The sequence below is a fragment of the Scardinius erythrophthalmus genome (assembly GCF_964197995.2).
Source record: "Scardinius erythrophthalmus genome assembly, chromosome: 4".
NCBI classification, from domain to species: Eukaryota; Metazoa; Chordata; class Actinopteri; order Cypriniformes; family Leuciscidae; genus Scardinius; species Scardinius erythrophthalmus.
Window position 1 is genome coordinate 51,939,339 of NC_138224.1, and position 22,460 is coordinate 51,961,798.

Genomic DNA, 22,460 nt, shown 5'->3' on the forward strand with positions numbered 1-22,460 from the left:
TCGGGACCCATGACTTCCATTAACATCTCGGACACGAACTTGATTGTGGATTGGCCTTTCTCGCTGTTCTCCGGGACGTTTAAGATCCTGAGATTTGCTCTCCGCGACCGGTTTTCCAAGTCGTCGACTCGATCCAGAAGTGTCGCGTTTTGCTCTTTCAGAGTTTTTATAGTCGTTTCGGCCGCAGCCAGCGCAGCAAAGTTATCGCCCGCGAGTGTCTCTGTAGCACACAAGCGGGACTGGAAACTTGCCAAAGTCTCCGTTAAAGCATTCACCGATGCCTGAAGCGGTGCCATCGACTCTTGGATCAGAGCGGAGATGTCCTCTTTTATCGAAGCTCGTTGCTTTGTTAGCTCTGTTACTAGCTGGCTCATGGAGACACCGTCATTATCTGGAAGAGCTTCTTCAGACTTCCCTGCGCTAGCCATCGTGGCTAACTTGCTAGCTAAACTGGTTCTCGTTATTGGTGGGGCATTTGCTGCCGCTTTGTTCTTATTCATCTTGCTATATCAGTGCGATTGTCGTAAGCACCACTTCAACGTTTATAAAAACGATTTAGACTGCTTAAATTGCGCTATTAAAGTGTACTTTATCAGAAACTGTCGGGAGCTCTGCCGACACGCGTCTGCACCTCACATTGCCAAACCGGAAGTCCCCAAATTTGACCGTTTTTTAACATAAATTTATGCTTTGCATTACACTGTTGTAGCTGCAGTTGCACAGTGTTAGCATCAATCAATTAGCCTAATTAGCTAAAGTTAATGACATGCATTGGTGAGAAAATGAGTAATGTTAATGTTAAGCTAAAGTTATTATTTCTATGGGCAGGGTAATACCATTTATACATCCTATTTTATTCAAGTATGGGTCTTTTTTGGTACTTGTCTTGCTGACTTTTTTGTCTTTATTATCTATGTAGTTAGATCTTTGCTAATTGAGGAGCACATGTATGGCCGAAGAGCATGTCAAAAAGGAGAACCAGACTTAGTCCTCAGGCTGAGGCTATTCAGTTTATTTTATCTGGACGTGAAAAAACTTGTTTTAAGGTCAAGTGGATCAGTGACTTTAAAGGTATGTCATATGTGGTCGAAACTTAAATATTTATATTATAAATATGATAGCAACTGTTACAGTACACAGCATTAGCCGACTTAACCTGCCACTGTGCAACATTAACACTCTATTAAAAGTCTGATATTTGTTTATTTTGTAGTTTGTCAATATATAATAGCGATTAATATCTAATTTTGGTTGCATAACTTGACACTATTTTATTCATTTTTCCTCAGGACGTGGTGTATTTACCTGCACACCAATTGAAAAGGGATCGTTTGTCGCCGAGTACCGTGGGGAGTTAATATCACAATATGAACAGGACAAGAGGCAGAAGAAGTACACAGAAAAACAAAATGCTTTCTTGTTTGATTTTGAATGGAACAATAGTGCATGGTGGTATGTCATGGCCTATACAAGATCAGTTATTCTCTAAAGCCTTGTGTTGTTTTGTGGAAAAACCTTTTGTTTCCTCCTACTTTAGCATAGATGCGTCCCGCGAAGATACCTCGCTAGGAAGGCTGGTGAATGATTGCCACAAGTCACCAAATTGTAAAATGAGAAGGTTGACAGTCCAGGGTAAACCTCATCTTTGCTTATTTGCAATTGAAAACATTCAAGCAGAGACTGAAATAACCTACGATTATGGAGATTCTCAATGGCCATGGCGTAATCTGGTAAGTAAGACCTCTTGATAGATCATACGGTATAGGATCTGTTAAAATATAATTAGTTACATTTCCCTTCAGGAGTGTATGCTCCCCCTCAATATCTTCTTGTGGAATTACTTTACTGATGAAATTGTATAGACTATGTCCAGTTAATTATGCACCATGAGGTGTGCTTGCATGCAATGAAGGAAAGATTCTTTAAAAAAAACATTAAATACTAATTGTTTGATTAAAAGAAGTGAAGGTAGAAAACCTGGCTTTGTCTAATATGCATTGATACTTTAATTAAAACTTATTGTTGTATTATAGTACAATATATTTCTGACTGATAATTGTTGTTGTACTTCATTGCAGACACCAAGTGGCATGATCCAGACTCAAGATTCAGGAGACCCAGAAGTGAGCGAGAGACCCAGTTCATCCTTCCAACAGGTTACTACGCATTTACTCTGGATTTCTTCTAGTTTAATACGCCTCACACGAGTCCTGTGCATCAATAAAATGCATTTTCACCTTCTTCAAGCAGACAAACGTGAAATGTTGAAGAATCAATATTACCATCACTAGTTTCAGCATACTATCTTGTGTAAGGAAATTACCCCTAGTATTTGATGGAACTAACTACCCCTCAAAACATAAAAAATTCTTAATTTTCACAAAATTCAATGTTTTTATATACTTCAAACACATTTATTGCCCATCTAAGCTTCTGTTTATCAGTTTACATGGTTTAACTTCTAAGGAAGTAGATCCCTGTCCATTACTGTGGAGATTTTAGGTTTCTTTTACTACAACAGTATAACTTAGAAGACAGGAACGCTGACTCTTTGTGTGTTCAGTCGTCATGTCCTCATTTTTTTTTAGGCTGTGAAAGACTGAACTGTGTTTCAGACGACGTCCTGATATTGTATGATCTGACACGTGTAGTGTGTGTGTTCAGTCGTCATGTCCTCATTTTGTTTTAGGCTGTGAAAGACTGAACTGTGTTTCAGACGACGTCCTGATATTGTATGATCTGACACGTGTAGTGTGTGTGTTCAGTCGTCATGTCCTCATTTTGTTTTAGGCTGTGAAAGACTGAACTGTGTTTCAGACGACGTCCTGATATTGTATGATCTGACACGTGTAGTGTGTGTGTTCAGTCGTCATGTCCTCATTTTGTTTTAGGCTGTGAAAGACTGAACTGTGTTTCAGACGACGTCCTGATATTGTATGATCTGACACGTGTAGTGTGTGTGTTTAGTCATGTCCTCATTTTGTTTTAGGCTGTGAAAGACTGAACTGTGTTTCAGACGACGTCCTGATATTGTATGATCTGACACGTGTAGTGTGTGTGTTTAGTCATGTCCTCATTTTGTTTTAGGCTGTGAAAGACTGAACTGTGTTTCAGACGACGTCCTGATATTGTATGATCTGACACGTGTAGTGTGTGTGTTCAGTCATGTCCTCATTTTGTTTTAGGCTGTGAAAGACTGAACTGTGTTTCAGACGACGTCCTGATATTGTATGTTTCAACGTTTAGAGTGTGTGTGTGTTTAACAATGTCCTCATATTGTGGGTAACTGGTATTGTGCAGTTTTAGATATTTCCATAGAGTCTTGAATGAAAAGCCCAGGTCCTCACATTAGCTAATTTTTACTACAATTTGTGTTCCTTAAATGCAAAGTTGAGCCCTTGACTTCAGCAATGAGTCTCAGCCCAAAGGTGGTGATTATGATAGATTGAGGTGGGATTTCTTTGAACTGAAATGGGTAGGATCATTAGTTTGTTATAGTTCTGAATATTTCTGACTGATAATTGTTGTTGTACTTCATTGCAGACACCAAGTGGCATGATCCAGACTCAAGATTCAGGAGACCCAGAAGTGAGCGAGAGACCCAGTTCATCCTTCCAACAGGTTACTACACATTTACTCTGGATTTCTTTTAGTTTAATACGTCTCACAAAACCTTTCCTGTAAGTGAATTACCCCTAGCATTTGATGGAACTAACTACCCCTCAAAACATATATATTTTTTTAATTTTCACAAAATTCAATGTTTTTATATACTTCAAACACATTTATTGCCCATCTAAGCTTCTGTTTATCAGTTTACATGGTTTAACTTCTAAGGAAGTAGATCCCTGTCCATTACTGTGGAGATTTTAGCTTTCTTTTACTACAACAGTATAACTTAGAAGACAGGAACGCTGACTCTTTGTGTGTTCAGTCGTCATGTCCTCATTTTGTTTTAGGCTGTGAAAGACTGAACTGTGTTTCAGACGACGTCCTGATATTGTATGATCTGACACGTGTAGTGTGTGTGTTCAGTCATGTCCTCATTTTGTTTTAGGCTGTGAAAGACTGAACTGTGTTTCAGACGACGTCCTGATATTGTATGATCTGACACGTGTAGTGTGTGTGTTTAGTCATGTCCTCATTTTGTTTTAGGCTGTGAAAGACTGAACTGTGTTTCAGACGACGTCCTGATATTGTATGATCTGACACGTGTAGTGTGTATGTTTAGTCATGTCCTCATTTTGTTTTAGGCTGTGAAAGACTGAACTGTGTTTCAGACGACGTCCTGATATTGTATGATCTGACACGTGTAGTGTGTGTGTTCAGTCGTCATGTCCTCATTTTGTTTTAGGCTGTGAAAGACTGAACTGTGTTTCAGACGACGTCCTGATATTGTATGATCTGACACGTGTAGTGTGTGTGTTTAGTCATGTCCTCATTTTGTTTTAGGCTGTGAAAGACTGAACTGTGTTTCAGACGACGTCCTGATATTGTATGATCTGACACGTGTAGTGTGTGTGTTCAGTCATGTCCTCATTTTGTTTTAGGCTGTGAAAGATTGAACTGTGTTTCAGACGACGTCCTGATATTGTATGATCTGACACGTGTAGTGTGTGTGTTCAGTCGTCATGTCCTCATTTTGTTTTAGGCTGTGAAAGACTGAACTGTGTTTCAGACGACGTCCTGATATTGTATGATCTGACACGTGTAGTGTGTGTGTTCAGTCATGTCCTCATTTTGTTTTAGGCTGTGAAAGACTGAACTGTGTTTCAGACGACGTCCTGATATTGTATGATCTGACACGTGTAGTGTGTGTGTTTAGTCATGTCCTCATTTTGTTTTAGGCTGTGAAAGACTGAACTGTGTTTCAGACGACGTCCTGATATTGTATGATCTGACACGTGTAGTGTGTGTGTTCAGTCATGTCCTCATTTTGTTTTAGGCTGTGAAAGACTGAACTGTGTTTCAGACGACGTCCTGATATTGTATGATCTGACACGTGTAGTGTGTGTGTTCAGCCATGTCCTCATTTTGTTTTAGGCTGTGAAAGACTGAACTGTGTTTCAGACGACGTCCTGATATTGTATGATCTGACACGTGTAGTGTGTGTGTGTTTAGTCGTCATGTCCTCATTTTGTTTTAGGCTGTGAAAGACTGAACTGTGTTTCAGACGACGTCCTGATATTGTATGATCTGACACGTGTAGTGTGTGTGTGTTCAGTCATGTCCTCATTTTGTTTTAGGCTGTGAAAGACTGAACTGTGTTTCAGACGACGTCCTGATATTGTATGATCTGACACGTGTAGTGTGTGTGTTCAGTCATGTCCTCATTTTGTTTTAGGCTGTGAAAGACTGAACTGTGTTTCAGACGACGTCCTGATATTGTATGTTTCAACGTTTAGAGTGTGTGTGTGTTTAACAATGTCCTCATATTGTGGGTAACTGGTATTGTGCAGTTTTAGATATTTCCATAGAGTCTTGAATGAAAATTTTTACTACAATTTGTGGTCCTTAAATGCAAAGTTGAGCCCTTGACTTCAGCAATGAGTCTCAGCCCAAAGGTGGTCATTATGATAGATTGAGGTGGGATTTCTTTGAACTGAAATGGGTAGGATCATTAGTTTGTTATAGTTCTGAATATTTCTGACTGATAAATGTTGTTGTACTTCATTGCAGACACCAAGTGGCATGATCCAGACTCAAGATTCAGGAGACCCAGAAGTGAGCGAGAGACCCAGTTCATCCTTCCAACAGGTTACTACGCATTTACTCTGGATTTCTGTTTTTTAAAGTTACATAATTCTTTTAGTTTTCATGTAAATTACACCCCTTTTTACCTTGCTACAACAAACATTTTTGTATTTTTGTTTAAAACTTCAGTATGTTGCAATTTAATCTCTATCATATGACACAATGTTTGTAACATGTAAGTAAATTGTCCTCAGGGTTAGGTTGAGCATCAAAATGTTCACCTATGAACCAAAATGATTTTCATAATTAGTGTTATGTATTTTAGTACTATTACTGAAAATAACAAATTTATTCTTCTTTTCATTTAAGGCCAACCACTCCACTGGAATTGCATGCTTCCATCATGTACTTACTGCAGAACAGGTGAGACAGCTACATTCAAAGTTATTTTTCTTCATTAACTAATGTGAATATTTACTGTTAGGAAATAGTGTATAATTCCAGGTGAGACTACGGGTTTGTACACATGATGTTTGATTTGAACAGCTTAGAGTAAAACAGCGTCTGCAAAATCTGAAGCGTCATCATGATTGTTGTGAGGATCGTTATGAGAAGGCTGAAAAAGAGAGAATTGCGAGAGAGAGACAGATGACTTTGAGTTTGGTCACCAGAATTAATGATTCTGTGAGTATGTACATCCAAGCCTAAATCAAACCATCTTGAAATTATAAGAAAAGTATTTATCTTTAGTATTTTAATGCTACAAGAACATTATTTCTATAACATAAATTAGCCTAGCCTTTTAAGAGTAGATTAATTTCTTACTCCAAAGACTTGAGATAAATGTTTCTCAGATGGTTAATCAAACCATCAATAGATATGATGCAAATTATTGACAACAGGTTCCTAGGTACGTATCAAATATGCACAAACTGGCATTGGGGGAAAACATACGCTATCTGGGCTGCAGTCTGAATGGAAGCAGTGTGATATGAATTTGCGACAATAAGCATTAAGTGGATATAACTTGGGGTGAACATTTCTGTTTGATGAAAATTATTAATCATTTCAAAGGTTGGACCTCCCTCAGTCGATGATGGTGGATTTCATGATGGAAACGCAACAAGCCCAAATGACCTGGTAATAAATACCATTAGACAACAATATTGAAATAGTAAAACACAAATCATATTAAGAAGCTCAAATGTTACTTTTAATTTTATGTTTTTATTCATGTTTAAGTGTTGTGTTGTGTTATGCACAATGTGATGGTACTAGGAGAACAATATTCTAGCTATTATTAAATGTTTAACTTCTTGATGGAATGAGATGCTTTTCTCTCCATTTTCCTTTAGATCTATAATGACATGACTGATGAATCTTCGGATGCTTCGGACTATGATGATGCCAACTATGTTCCAGATTCAAGTGGCAGCTCCTCTGACACAAGTTCTAATAGTAGAGATCTAAAAATCATAGACAATCATCTTCCCCACAAAGTGTTCAAGGAAATATCATTGGGGATGGCTACAGCCCACAGTTCGGACAGTACCAACAGTCCCATGGAGCAGAGAAGTTTTAGTTCCTCAAAGATGAGCAGCGGCCATTGTAGTTCAGGGATAAGTTGCAGTGACAGTTCATCAGAGAAGACATCGCACAGCTCCATAAATGTCACTTCATTGCCAAACACAGCAAAACGAAGCAAGTACAACAAGAAACAATACTGTCTTTATTGTAGTAAGGCCATTTCTAAATTGGCAAGACACCTCGAATCCGCTCACAGTACACAGCCTGATGTTGCAAAAGCTTTCAGTTTTAATAAGAGATCTCGCGAAAGAAAAGATTTGTTATGCTCTCTTAAGAAGAGGGGAAACTTTAACCATAATGCCACAGTGGCAAGCAGTGGTGATGGATAAATGGTTGCTTGTCGAAGACCCACTAGAGTCAGACAATCTAATGACTTCAGTCACTGCAAGTTTTGTCAAGGACTCTATGCAAGAGATTGTCTATGGAGACATGTCAGAAACTGCCCTCAGAAGTCTGTTGAGGTGGAGACTAGAGTTGGGCGAAAACGGATCCACATTGACCTACCAAAAGCTGAAACAGTTCATGAAGCTGTTTGGAAGATTGCTTGTGAAATGAACCAGGATGACATTTCTTTAGTTGTAAGGAGTGAAAGAGACATCCTTAGTCTTGGCGAGTCAATGTACAATAGCAGGAAACCAAATGAGAAAAGAAACGATTACATACGTCAAAAAATGAGAGAGATGGCAAGACTCTTGATAGCTGCAAGAGCTACAACACCTTTGAAGACCACTGAAGACCTTGTTATGCCCAGTCATTTCCCCCACGTGATACAAGCAGTGAGATCTGTTGCTGGTAATGACTTGGATACCAACTCATATAAAATCCCATCATTGGCTTTAAAATTGGGTCACAGTTTGGCTAAGGTTGCAGGCATTGTGCAATGCAATGCCATCATTGCAAATCGCAATGTCGTCGCAGAGTCTGCCAAGCAATTCGCCACTCTGTATGAGAAAAGATGGGCGGAATCCATTTCAAGTGCTGCACTGGGTACACTTCATCAAGCCAAATGGAATAAACCACATGTTTTGCCCTTTACACAGGATGTGCACCTGCTGCACAAGTTTCTTGCTACTGAGCGTGCTAAGTGCATGAAGGACCTTGAGGAAGACCCCAACATCAAAAGCTTTGGGAATCTTGCACAAGTGACTTTGACGCAGGTGGTACTATTTAACAGAAGACGGCAAGGGGAAGTTTCAAAAATGGAACTCCAGGGCAATTCCACGCAAAACTGTCACATCCATAACGCCAACTAAATACAATGGCAATTGTGCTGGCGTTATGGATGTGACAGTTTTGCATGGAATTGCCCTCCAGGCTTTCACATCCAGAAACCGTACCGAGTTGAATCCTGACATTATGACGGGCCTTACTGAGTTTGAGAGGAAGGTTGCAAAGTACTTTGACAGAGTTGAGATTCGAGGCAAAAGGTCACGAATGGTGCCCGTGCTTCTCACACCTGACATGATCTCTGCAATGGACCTCCTCATTAAAAACAGGAATGAGTGTCAAGTCCACACAGAGAATGTGTACTTGTTTGCACGGCCATGTGTGCTTTCCCATTACAGAGGCTCTGACTGCTTCCGCAAGTATTCAAAACAATGTGGTGCAAAAAACCCAGAGTCACTCACCTCAACAAGATTGAGGAAACAAGTTGCCACTTTGTCAACAGTACTAAACTTGAAAGAAAATGAAATGGATCAACTTGCTACCTTTCTAGGACATGATATAAGGGTCCACAGGGAATTCTATCGGCTTCCAGAGAGTACACTGCAGCTTGCAAAAGTTAGCAAACTGTTGATAGCAATGGAAAAAGGAAGACTGTCTGACCTGCAAGGGAAAGGGCTGGATGACATTGAAATCAATCCTGAAGGTGAAGTTTAGTTTTAAATGTAGTTTAGAAGTACTTCTCATATCACAATTATAATTGTATTTAGTCTTTGTTTTAAATACTTGGTCCAAACTGTTTTTTTTTTTTACCCAACCAGATCAAGTAGGCACGAGTGATGATGATTCCAGTGAAGAAACCATTGCTGACCTACATCAACATGAAGGTATACTGACTTATGTGATGATATCTTTAGGTTATGACCAGGGAGACAGACAGTAGAGACCTAATGATAATGTTAGATGGGCTGAAAGGAACAGTGGTAAATAAATTAAAAAAGATGGGAGAGATTATGTATAAACATGGTGCTGAATTATTTAGAATCATTGATAGAAAGAAGGTGGACAGGTTTTAATCAATTAAGTCTAAACAGTAGCAAGAGATAAAGAAATGGTGAATGAGAGAAGACAACTAAGAAAGCAATAGTTACAGTACATGATAAAGGTAATTAATGTTTTGCAAAAAGTCTGGTTAGCAGTACAGGTGGAGTAAGTTAGGACAGCCTTTTATTGGGATGTGAAGTCAAAAGGAAAAAGGTAACTTTGAACATTTAAAGTTAGAGGTAGAGGAATAGTTAGCTTAAAAGATTACTCAGATACAGGAAACAATAGAGAGCTGGGCTTTCCTCTTGATATCCCACCATGAGGAGAGATACAGTATACTTTTTGATATGAGTGGGCCTTTTCAAGCCAGCAGATTCAGACTTCCACTAAGTTCTTTTGTTGTCTGACATTGAGGTTGACTTCATAGAATAATACATTCAAACAAACTCATTGTCATTAATGGTCATATTTCATTTTTACTTTTCAAAGGCTCAAGAACTGAAACTTCTGGGGATCGGACACTTCTGAGGGACTCGCATGCTTCAACCACCCTGGATAATTTGGAGAGCACTTCTGCCTCAACCGTCTTGGACAACGCAAACGTCAGCAACACTCAACCAAGACATGGTAAAATATAAAAGGCACCGAAATACAAAATTTGCTCACCAAAAAGTGAATGCGTTCATAATGAAAACAGTGATTTATTCTTGCCTTCACAGAGATGGCAGTATGTGAAGTTGTGCTTTTATCTGAAATAAATTTAAATTAATTGTTTTCAGATTCCCAGCAGAACACAGCACTTCAAGTGGTTACATCCCAAACTTATTCAAAGTGCTCCACTGCAAAGCAAGGTAAATACTGTAAGCATGTGGATACACCACATTACTCTTTTAGAAAAATGTATTAAATTTAATGAATGCCATATAATATCATAACTACTAAATTATCACGACTGGTAATGGCAGTCAGGTATCCAAATCACAAGGCTTATGCTGAGTCAAGGTACCCAGAATAAAGGTCAATATAACAGTACCCAGTACCTAAGTACCCCTTTTCCACCAAGGCAGTGCTGGTGCCGGTTCGCAGCCGGTGCCTACTCGTGAACCAGTTCTTTGTGTTTCGACAGCCAAAGAACCGGTTCTCGGCTAGGAAAATTGGTTCCAAAGCGGCACCAACTCTTTGCTGGACTAGAACTGTTCTTTTACCACGTCATGCTTACGTTGGGGGCGGGGTTATTGTCGAACTTCTTCTCGAACGTAACCTCCGTCTATAGTAATCCAGACAAGAAGCACAAAGGTGTTCTAAACGTCTTCTTCTGACCCCAATATAGGATTGCAAAGCCAGGAGAAACATTTGAATAAAGACGATGTAGTCCGCCATTGTAATTGTTATGCTTGAAGTTGGGAAAGCTAAGACGTATGGCAACGTACACAGTGACGTAACGACGTCGTTCGCTAGGCTCTCTAGTCAGTGGAAAAACAAACTGGTTCTGAGAAGGTTCGCAAGTTGAACCAACTTTGAACCAGCACCAGTTCCGAACCAGTTCTTTTTTGGTGGAAAAGGGGTTTAGGAGACTAACACTGGGAAACAAACTATGCTGGAACACTTACTGATACAGATGAGACAAACTAGCATCCACAAATGGGGACAGACATGTGAAATAAAACAGGAAATACTAAACGGAGAAAAAAAAAACATAACTTATCGGAGAATGGATTTAACAAAATATATATTTTTTTATCAAATCCTCAATGTTTCACTTTAGCAGAGCCATTGTTTCATCTTTAATACATGTCTTTTGTTTACATTCGACAGCTGGGAAGGTGAGGAGCAAGTGGACAGGTAATGAAGTGAAGGCTGTGGAGCGGCACATGATTCATTTCATAACCAGCTGCAAGGTACCAGGTAAAAAGGACTGTGACTCCTGCCTCCAGGCAGAACCAGTGGCTCTGAAAGACCGAGACTGGGCTGCAATCAAATACTACATTCACAATAGAATCATATCAATGAAAAGGAAGATGAATAGATAGAACTAGAACAGTGGTTCCCAAACCTGTCCTGGTGTACCCCCAACACTGCACGTTTTCTTTGTCTCCCTAATCAAACACACGAGATTCAACTCATCAGCTCATCACATGGGTTAAAATGAGCTGATGAGTTGAATCTGGTATGTTTGATTAGGGAGACAAAGAAAACGTGCAGTGTTGGGGGTACTCCAGGAGCAGGTTTGGGGAACACTGAACTAGAACATGCCAACTGTGGCTCATGTGCATTTTAATTTCTGTTGAACTTAGAAAAATGCTCACTGTGTACGGTTATAATCAGTGTCACCTTAGATATCCAGCGAAAATGTTTGTAATGGGTTTCGTTTTGATTTTCTCATTTTCATTCAAGGATTGCTATTGATGTTTTCTTGTACAAGCATGCCACCTAGTTTTGACTGAAGCTGCCATGTTGACATGTATTTATGAGGGCTATTAATGATGTTTTTTTTTATCTCCACCCTTCAGACACTATTACTTTTTTCTTACTACCTCAGGATCATATTATAATGCATTGTTTCAAGTAACTGACATAATGTCTTTACATATACATTGAAACCTTATTTTATGAATCTATACCCTCTGTGTCAACAAGCAAGTACTTTAAGGGATTGTTACTTTCACACACATTTCCCAGGTTTTCAGTGTTTTGTTTTTGATGGTAAAGAGAGTAGTTCTTTAATTTCAAATAAGCTATGTCTTTTGTACTGCCTTATCCTGTATTGTGGTTGGTTGTTCAATGCTTTAAAACATTTGATGAGGGCTGCCATTTCTTAATTTAGTTAAGCCCTAGTTATAATAAGTCCACCCATATGCAGCATTGGTTAAGTATTATGTCCTTATGGATAACTGTAGGAATATTCATGAGGCCAGCCAATGAAGGTCAATCATTTTCATACTTGTACCTATTTTGGTTAAGCTATTAATACAAGTAAGAAAGACCTGAAGTGTTACGTCTTTCTTTCACATAACATCTACTACGAAATTCATGAATAGACAGTGAGGCAAGCGCGATTTTCATTTTTGTCTCAAATCGTAGGCCTCTCTCCTTGATCCGCTAGCCTCCTGCCCCCTGAATACTCTGTGAAAAAGCCCGGTCTCGGGAGACAACACAGGAATCGTAATGTCAAAAAAACACTAGGTGCACAGGTTCTGCACCAAAATACAACAAACCACATTCCAGCCAATCACCGACAAGATGGCTGCCATTTTCTATCGCAGGAAGGACGGATTCTACAAGAAGTGTTTCTTTTGCATAAGCTCATAAGAATTTTCAATATATCAGCTGTAACTAATAACCTAATATCGTAAAAATATTGTAAAAACATGCTCTGTTTTGTTTGGTATTTACTTAGAATTTCAACACAAGTGTCACCATGCAGGAACACATAGTGCACCTTTCATGAGCTACGACCCCTTTGAGTTAGCTTTTATATATCTCTGAGCCACTCAGTTTTACTAGATTTTATCAACCTGTAAATGTGAAAAAGGTTTACTGAACATTGAGCATGACTATATTGTACACCGCTGCTTCTAATGTAGAAAGAAATTTCAAACATTTAACAGCAGCCAAGTTGCAAATATGCACCCTATTTGATTTGTTACTGAGTCTTTATAAGTCATTTAAACCTGAAAATTGAGTGTGTATCTATGGGCTTCACAATTCACTTAAACATGAAATGACAGTGTTTGTTGCTATGACCTCATAAGTCACAAAAACCCAAACATGTCCTCACAAGTAGCATAGGAATCAAGTCTGCGCAAAATATAGCCTTAGACAAAATCTCAACAGATGGGTGTATTCCTTGAAGCATTGGTAGGAAATTATTTGATAACCAGGAGACAGAAGAACACTTCCTGATACACTGTGATCACTATCACAGCATTAGATTGGACTATTTCACTAGATTCCAACAACTAGAACCAGATTTTATGGCATCACCAAATTCAGAAAAATTAAATCATATTTTGGGAGAGAACTCCAGCTCAATCACAACAGCAGCAAAATATGTGACAGCCTGCCACAATCTACGAGAGTCAGCCAGTGGACAAAACTAAAGTCAGAATCATTCTCATCTCGTCTGAATGTTGGTAGTAATGTACAAAGGTGTTTTTTTTTGTTTGTTTTTTTTTTTAATACAAATGTATTCATGCATTTGTTTACTGATTGATTTATTGAATTTATTGATTATTTGTGTATGTAATGTCCATTTATGTAATGGCCAATGCTTTGGCAATACTGTACAAGTCATGCCAATAAAGCTCATTTGAATTGAGAGAGAGAGAGTGTGAGAGAGAGAGAGAGAGAGAGAGAGAGAGAGAGAGAGAGAGAGTGTGAGAGAGAGAGAGAGAGAGAGAGAGAGAGAGTGTGAGAGAGAGAGAGAGAGAGAGAGAGAGAGAGAGAGAGAGAGAGAGAGAGAGAGAGAGAGAGAGAGAGAGAGAGAGAGAGAGAGAGAGAGAGAGAGAGAGAGAGAGAGAGTGTCACTCACAGCACTTGATAGTGTCCCAGAGCCTCTTTGGGCAGACAGCGGTTCCAGCGGCAGTCAGGGATCTCGCCGTTGGGCGTCACGATGTTCAGCGTGTCGTTGATCAGGTTGTACTTCAGGATGCGGTCGTTGGCCGTGCTGGAGGTGAGCGACGGGGACGCATTCACCTGAGAGAGACACACACACACACATTAACAGTAAGTTACGGTCACTGAAATAAAGTTTAAAGTCCCTGTAAAGTCAAAATTAAGTATGTGTTCTGAGTTTGTCACACCACAGAATAATGTGTTATTAGCCCCCCAGACAAATCTGAATGATAAAAAAAGCCGCCAAGTAAATAAAATAAGCGATCAAAATCTTGAAAAAATGAGTAGTGGTCTCGTTCTCAAGCGCTGGGGGCGTGTCCGCTGACTGCGCTGAAACCACGCCCACTCGCGGGAAAGTTGACTCTGCGATCATGGCACCAGTTGTTGGCGGGACAGGAGGATGAAGGCCGTGGCGGGAGTTGCTTCCCCCAGACCCGAGTGGCCGTCATGTGCTTGTCCGAACAGTAGGGGTGTAGCGATATTCAAACCGAACCGAAAAAACGCGATACAACAGCCACGGTTTGAACCGCGATACTCTCATGTCGAACCGAACGCAGACTCAGACCGTGCTCAAGCAATTACCAAGGCAATTTGTGTTCTCATGGCGCTGGATATGCGCCCATTTTCAGTTGTTGAGAACGACGGATTCACGCATTTGCTACGTGTGTTAGAGCCCAGATATCAACTACCGAGCCGACCGCATTTCAGTCAGAATGTTTTGCCTCAACTTCACAACAAAGTGAAAGCCAAACTGGTGGAGGACCTGAGCAATGCAAAATTCATCGCTTTAACTACAGACGGGTGGACCTCCCGTGCAACTCAGTCCTTCATCACGATCACGGCGCACTATATTACCGACAACTGGGTAATTGCAAATCCTGTTCTCCAGACACGCGCTGTCTATGAAAGCCATACAAGCGATCATCTGTCGGAAATACTACAGGGAGCTGTAGCTGAGTGGAAAACTGACAGAGAAAACAACAGACAACGCCAAAAACATAGTGAAGGAAAAAACATAGCCGGATTTTCACCAAACATTCGATGTTTTGCACTCACTGTTAACCTGGCTTCACAACGGGGGACGGGTGTTAACCAGATGTCATGGCTTTTAGCAGCAGTGCTCAAGGACAAACAAGAGATGCTCCTTCTGCCTACACACACGCTGATCCAGGATGTCCCCACCAGGTGGAGCTCAAGCTAGGACAAGCTTGAGCGCTACCTTGAACAGCAGGCTGCTGTTTTCTCAGCACTTGCAGACAAGAATGTTAAGAGGAACATTAAGGACATTGTTAGTCTGTCTGATGAAGATGTAAAAGCAGCTGAGGACATTGTTCAGGTTCTCAAACCACTGAAAACAGTAACAGCTCTGTTGAGCACTGAACAGCTGCCAACCGTTTCAATGATGATGCCACTGAAACACACCATCCTGGAACCTATGACCGTGAGTTGCACAGATACAGCAGTTGTGAAAGATGTCAAATCTGCCATTGTGTCCGACTTCACCACCAGATACCCAGACTCTGACTCAACACCTGTGCAGTTTCTTCATATGAGTACTGCACTTGACCCACGTTTTAAATCTCTGCCGTTTCCGGATGAGACCGCGCGCAGCATCGTCTTCAACAGCCTGATAGAGAAGATTCTGGAATACCCATCCCTCACAGGTATTTTTGTTTAAATGTTTTAATTCCAAAATGAGTTAATTTAATAAATTTGATTAATTAATTTAAATTAACACATTTAAAAAAAAAAACATTTTATAAATTTCATTGTTTATAAATACCACACATGCAACATATCTTACTAGTAGTGAATATGTCCTGTGAAAAGCACTTTACATATATAATTTTTGAAACTCTAAAATCTAAACAGAAACTTAGATCATCAGAAATGACGAGCATCACTATGTTTTTGGTAGTTTTATTTGTCAGATATGAATTGCAATTAGCAATAGTAACTATGTTGTGGCTTTGTCCTTGTTAGGCCCAAGCCTCAGAGGAGCAGTCAGGAGTGGCATCCAGCAGTGAATGTGATCCTCCAGCCAGAAGAGCACCGTTTTCCAAAAAACGGTCTGGAAAGTTATTTCCAGTGGAGACGAGCACACCTGCATCCAAGTCTCTGTCTCAAATGGTGAAAGAGGAGGTGCAGCGGTACAAGGAAGTGCTTTATTACACAGCGCACTAGAGCACCCTACATGGGATTTGGCTATTGTGTTGGAGGGTCTTACGGCGGCTTCCTTTGAGCCTATTGAAGAGGCTCCAGAAAAGTCACTCACTCTAAAGACTATCTTCCTTCTTGCTATCTCGTCTCTTAAAAGAATCGGAGACTTACGGGCCCTATCGGCAGCTCTGTCCTGCCTGGAGTTCGCATGGTTAAAGCTTTTCTTCACCCTTGGCAGGGTTATGTTCCTAAGGTCCTCACCAATATGGCGAGGCCTATTGTGCTGCAGGCTTTCTGTCCTCCACCTTTTCTAACCCCAGACCAGGAGGCCTGTTAGGGTCCTAGGCGCTTACGTCCACAGAGCTGCCCTGTGGCTTAAGTCTGATCCATTATTCGTCTGTTCGCGTCACCCAGGAAGGGGTGCCCAGCATCGAAGCAGATGATGAGTAAGTGGGTAGCCGGCGTGACCTTTCAACGTGATGACGTAGTTCCCTGTCCGTTTGTTGATCAGCTCAATCAGAACTATTGAAGGTAAAAAGTCTATAAATTATCTTTTTTTTTTTTAAATGACCTATCGTTTCGCTAGATAACCTCCTCTTCAGCTGTGATCGCGTACAGCCCGTGTAAACACTTCAAAGACTTTTGAAACTGCATTGATTTGAACCTAAAAACTATGGTAACCAATGAAGTCCATTTTTAGAAGAAAAATCCAGAAATGTTTTCCTCAAAAAACAATTTCTCTCCCACTGAGGAAAGAAAGACATGGATATCTTGGATGGCATTGGGCTGAGTAAATTATTAGGAAATTTTCATTTTGGGGTGAACTAATCCTTTAAATGCTAAAATTTAGTAAAGCTAAATAGAAATATAAAAAACGTATAAAAATGTTGAAAGCGATGATGATATCTGACCTCGATCAGCCACGGCTTGAGCCGGTCGTCGATGATGATGTCATAACCGTAGCACTCGAAGCAGTGCTTGTCGTTGTTCATGACGGGCTGCAGCCAGAACAGAAACACATTATTATTATTATTATTACTGTGAATGACTCATCTTAGTCCTCCAGCTCAACACTTATGCATCAGAACGATCCAGTAGGTGCGGTCCTATATCATCATGCCTGACAGATGCGGTGATCTGTGGATGTTTCTGCAGAGGCGTTAGCATATTCTAGCTTGACTTACAGCCACGGCTTTGAGCGACTGGACGATGATCCAGTGGATCTGGTCAAACAGGTGGTTGGTGACGTCCCGTCCTCTAGTGCTCTCCAGATAGAGGCGCAGGTTTCCGACCGTCCACTTCCCGCCGTGAACGTGATTGTAGTCGTCCTACAGCCAAACACACACACACACACACACACACACACTATATACAGTATATATGAGCTGCACAGCCGCCAGAAAAAATCTGTAAGAAGATGTCTGAATCAGCCATGAGGTGTTTATACAACCAATCCACTGAGTTTACCACAGGCGGACTCCAATCAAGTAGAAACATCTCAAGGATGATCAAACAGGATAACCCTGAGCTCAATTCCTGAGTGTCATGGCAAAGGCTATGAATCCTCATGTACATGTGAATTTTCATTTTTTTTTTTTTGTAATAAATTTGCAAAGATTTCAAACAAACTTCTTTCACGTTGTCTTTATGGGGTATTGTTTGTAGAATTTTGAGAAAAATAATTAATTTAATCCATTTTGGAACAAGGCTGTAACATAACAAAATGTGGACAAAGTGAAGCGCTGTGAATACTTCCGGCTGCACTGTAAATATTACTATTGTAATCTTACTGTTTTTCTGTGAAACAGCATTATTATAATTATTATAAAACAGGGCAGTAACCACCATAGCAAGATACCATTTTCAACATTAATATAAAGTAACCACCATAGCAGTAGATTTTATAGTTTCTACTGTAATAAAGGCTATGTCAATTAGCCATATGAATCCATTATTCATATACTTTATTTTTATAAATACCCCAAGATGTAACATAAAAAATATATTGTTGCAATCAGTCAAAATGTTTCTGCTTTTTAACTCAGACTTTGTCCATATAATAAGGGATTTCCTGGAACGTCATAAGTTATGAATTCTCTGAGTCCGTTTTGGAGTTTCTGCAAGAGAGCGCCCTCCAGCTTCAGTATGTACGAAATGCACATTACATGAGAGTCAGGTCATGCAAAGACTATCTTGTCTCTTTGAAATTAAACTTTCCCATTATCTCAGGGAACCGAGCTCACGCAAGTAACCGAGATAAGTATTGCGTCTTTGCTAGACGCTATGGGGAAAACTCCTTTTTATCAGAAGTCTGAAGTCTTTAATTCAAAAGTGTTTCGGGTGCGCTGCGCTCACTTGGCGGGACGCGCCACGATTGGTCGTAAACAAAGCAGTGCTTGCTTACCAGTTTGAATATCAATCACACTGATCACTTCATTACAGTCAGCTCATGTTCTCATGAAAATATTCGTGCATTCGAATGCTCAGGTAAGATGATGTAAAATTATAGCAGGCTTCTGTCTGAACCATCTTGACTTCGCTCGCTTTCATTACTTTTGTTTTTATTCTTGTTCACTGACTTGTTCTCTCTCTCACCGACGGCCCGACGCCGATTCGACATGCTCAATTGGCCAAAGAAACCCAGGCGACGTCCGACAAGTGTTGACAGTGTGGAACACCATAAAAACTGGGCCGGCTGACACTCAACGACAGCCTGACGAGCGACCGCCAGCTTGGTGTGTCAGAGTCTTAAAATGATTGAGATGAACAATCAAATCAAAGAAGGTGGGCCTTACTGTGAGTGTGTGTGTTTGGCTGTGAATTCCAATGCGATGCTGTAGTTTTGACGGTGGAAGAAAGCTAGGTGATGCAAGTAGCTAAACATTTAGCATTTAACAACTGTTTTATAACAGAAATGTTAAACAAATGACAGTGATCTCCAGTGATGCAAACTACTCAACTTTATCATCAATTAGGCAACATGATTTAATTAATTCATAACTGAATGTGAGGAGACAAGAAACATTTTTTGTCCTGCAGAACCTGGTGTCTGAAGCATGTGTGAAACTAAGACAATCTTACTGGCCGACAGCAGTCCAATGAAATCAACGGAGCGGATCTATGTATAAAAAGGGTGCTTGCATTACACATCATCAGATTTGAATTGTCTGAAGGAAGATGAGAAGGCCCAAAGCATGGCAACGCAACGCAGTGTCTCGTTCCCTTCTCAAGGAACTGGGGTGTTACATACGTAACCCAAGACGTTACCTTTTCGTAGGGAACTCAATGCTGTGTCAGTTGCTGACGCTATGGGGATGTTAATACCCACCACGCCATGCTGATCAATGCCAGCTTGTGCACTGTGAAGGTCACCAAACACAATCTTGCCACAATCAAAGCACAGCAACCAATAAGGGCGCATGCTCTGACACCTCCCTAGAAAGCTGAGTGTTATAAGAGCTAGAAAATAAAGCCCAGAAGCCTCCATGCTCAACTGTTTCTGGTACGTGGACTCCTTCATTGGTCCAGTCCGAGCCACAGCTACAGGAGAACCCAGAGCCCCTAAGAGCAGACATAGACAGATCAGACCTGAGCACAAGCCTAAGGGAGCAGGGTATCAAAGGGAGCAGACAAAGAAAAATTCCAAAAATATCCAGACTAATGAGCTGTACAGGCAACAGATAATGGGTCACTAACCGTGACACAACCATTCCACCCTGTCAAAGCCCCGCTCTGTCTATCGAGTAGTCCAGGGATTGGGATCAACCAATTCACAAGGAGCAAAATCCTGCTTCAATAAACAATATAACAACTTGGGGAAGGAAGACAAGAGAGAGATTGGAAAAATATCCATACTCAGTCTCAGCTGTCAAGCTCTACTCATACTCAGCCCCTGCCATGGAGCTCAGCCCTACTACAACTCTCAGTCGATGAACTGGGGAGGGCATCAGATTTATTGGTCATGCTTCCAAAGGAGCATAACTCATACCCTATGTGATAGATTGGTGAGTGCAACAGATGAGAGAGTGGGCCACTTCCTCCTGAGCTTTCATCTGTCAAGCTCTAAACAATGAGAAAGATTGAGGTGGGCGACAAGTGAAGAGTGTAAATAGACCACATTCGACCTCACCTGTCTGGCTCTATGTTTACAAGGATATCTGTCAGGCAGACGCCATTATCGCCACACGTTCACTGAGGAAGTGTGTTATACTGCACTATCACCTCCACTTCTGAAGGGGGCTGCAAGTGATAAGTGGGATGCCTGTAGCAACAAAGTCCATTTACATTCTATCAACCTACCCATCCCTCATGAAAGTCTATGAACTATGTTTATTAACAAAACGAACAAGCTCGCTCTACTCCCTCCTTGCTAGCGGTGGGACCCGAATCGTGAGGAGCAGACGCTCGACTCTCGGGATGAGAGAGTCAAGCAAGGGCGGAGCATCACAATGAATGCAATTTGCTCTCTCAAGAGCTGAACTCACTCCATGCAAACGCTTGATTCTCCTTCCTTCAAGAGAATCGAGCAAGAACACTTCCAGTCCATCAAACTCCCTCGAGAGCCGAAAATGCTTTAACAGAGTATGATCCTACATGCACACACACACACACAGAGCGGCTTCCTGAAGACAACAAAGCTGATGGCATGTAATGAAGGCACTGGTGCTCCATATGACATAATTGGACTGCTGTCGGCTAATATAATTTGCCTTGATTTCACACATGCTTCAGACACTGGGCTCTGTAAGACGCATCCCCATTGCGTCAGCCACTTATTCAGCATTGACTACAAGAGGGAACCAGCAGCTGATTCAAACATGGAGAAAAGATTGTGCAACGTTCAGACTGTTGTAAGTACACAGACACAAGCTGCGGGTGTGAGAGACTTACGCCGTGCTTCTGGATGGCCACGTTGGTGAGGTGCACGAACATGTTGTCCAGCTCACTGGTGCTGGGCGTGTATTTGACCGTGCAGAAGCGGCAGAAGCCCAGTTTGTACCTGAAACACAAAGCGTTCAGTGCGGATCGAGTGGTGCAGTGGCGTGCGGCGGTCACATACTCACATGTAGCACTTCAAAGGCCTGTAGCTGGTCACCAGCACATACAGACGCAGGTCGAACTTCTTCCCGCCGATCAGCAGAGGGTTGTCGATGTACAGAGAGATGACGTAGGCCTCCTTCCCGCTGTTTGCTGCCACGAACCTGACAAACGCCAGCATATCAGACAGAAGCAAGCAGCTGATGGCACTTTTACTGTGGTATATTTACAATTAGGGATGCACCGATATGAACATTTGGCCGATACCTTTATATTTGAAAGCCAATAACCGATATCAGGGCTCCACAATAAGGACTGCCCAATGGCCCGGGCCAGTGCTGCATCTTCACGGAAATTGATCATTTGTTTTGTGTTTTAGTGTTTAGATGTACCCGCGTCTCTCAGTTTGGTCCTCGCACCCAGAGCGCCGCATCTCACAGCGTGCGAATACTCTATCACGTCTCCCTGAGCTTAAACGGATATGTTATGTTTTGTTTATGTGTGCGGCAGTCGTCCATGAGGGGCTTCCGCCTTTACTTTAGTTTTGTGTTTAAGTGTTTAAATGTTCGCTGGTTCCCGCCTCCTTCTTTCCATAACAACATACCTTGCTACAAACTACACGTTTACCGTTCGTTTAAAGCGGCTTCCCCCGTCAGATGCTCTGGCAGATACATGTGGTGACAGATGTGCTGCTGTGTAATGTGTTTGAGATGATGTGCTTTCCACAGTGCATAACTTACATTTCACAGGTATATTCTTCATCTGTAAATGTTAGAAAATCGTGCAAATATTTCCATTTTGTGGTCAGGAGTGAATCTCCGCCAAACTCTTCTGACTGGCAAATAATTCTGACTAAAATATACATATTGCTAAAATATTTTTTACATCTATTCCCCCCTTCAAGAGAACCCCGCCCCCCCCCTCCAAAGTTGAACATGCAGCACAGCATTCAGTCACAGTCATGGTAGAATATCATATGGCAATGGTAATGACAATAATTAACAATAGTATAAAATTAAAAGATAATAATAATTAAAAAAAAAAATAATAATAATAATAATAAATAAATAAAAATAAGTATACATTACAACAATTAGGAGATAAGATAGAAAGTAAAAAACAAAACAACCAAAAGTAGTATTACAAACAGCAAAACTTCT

General features: G+C 40.9%; 1 protein-coding gene across 4 annotated transcripts in view; it reads right to left on the reverse strand.

Moving 5' to 3' along the window:
- The window catches only part of LOC308689952 (polyglutamylase complex subunit TTLL1-like), a 53,610-nt gene that overhangs the window by 14,601 nt on the left and 16,549 nt on the right, over positions 1-22,460 (reverse strand). For all 4 annotated transcript variants that reach the window (XM_081364088.1, XM_081364086.1, XM_081364087.1 and 1 more), the window contains exons 5-9: positions 21,327-21,464; positions 21,154-21,262; positions 17,448-17,591; positions 17,175-17,261; positions 14,021-14,184 (exon numbers count right to left, since the gene is read on the reverse strand). In XM_081364088.1, coding sequence (XP_081220214.1) covers positions 14,021-14,184; positions 17,175-17,261; positions 17,448-17,591; positions 21,154-21,262; positions 21,327-21,464 — 642 coding nt within the window. The remainder of the gene's footprint in view (positions 1-14,020; positions 14,185-17,174; positions 17,262-17,447; positions 17,592-21,153; positions 21,263-21,326; positions 21,465-22,460) is intronic.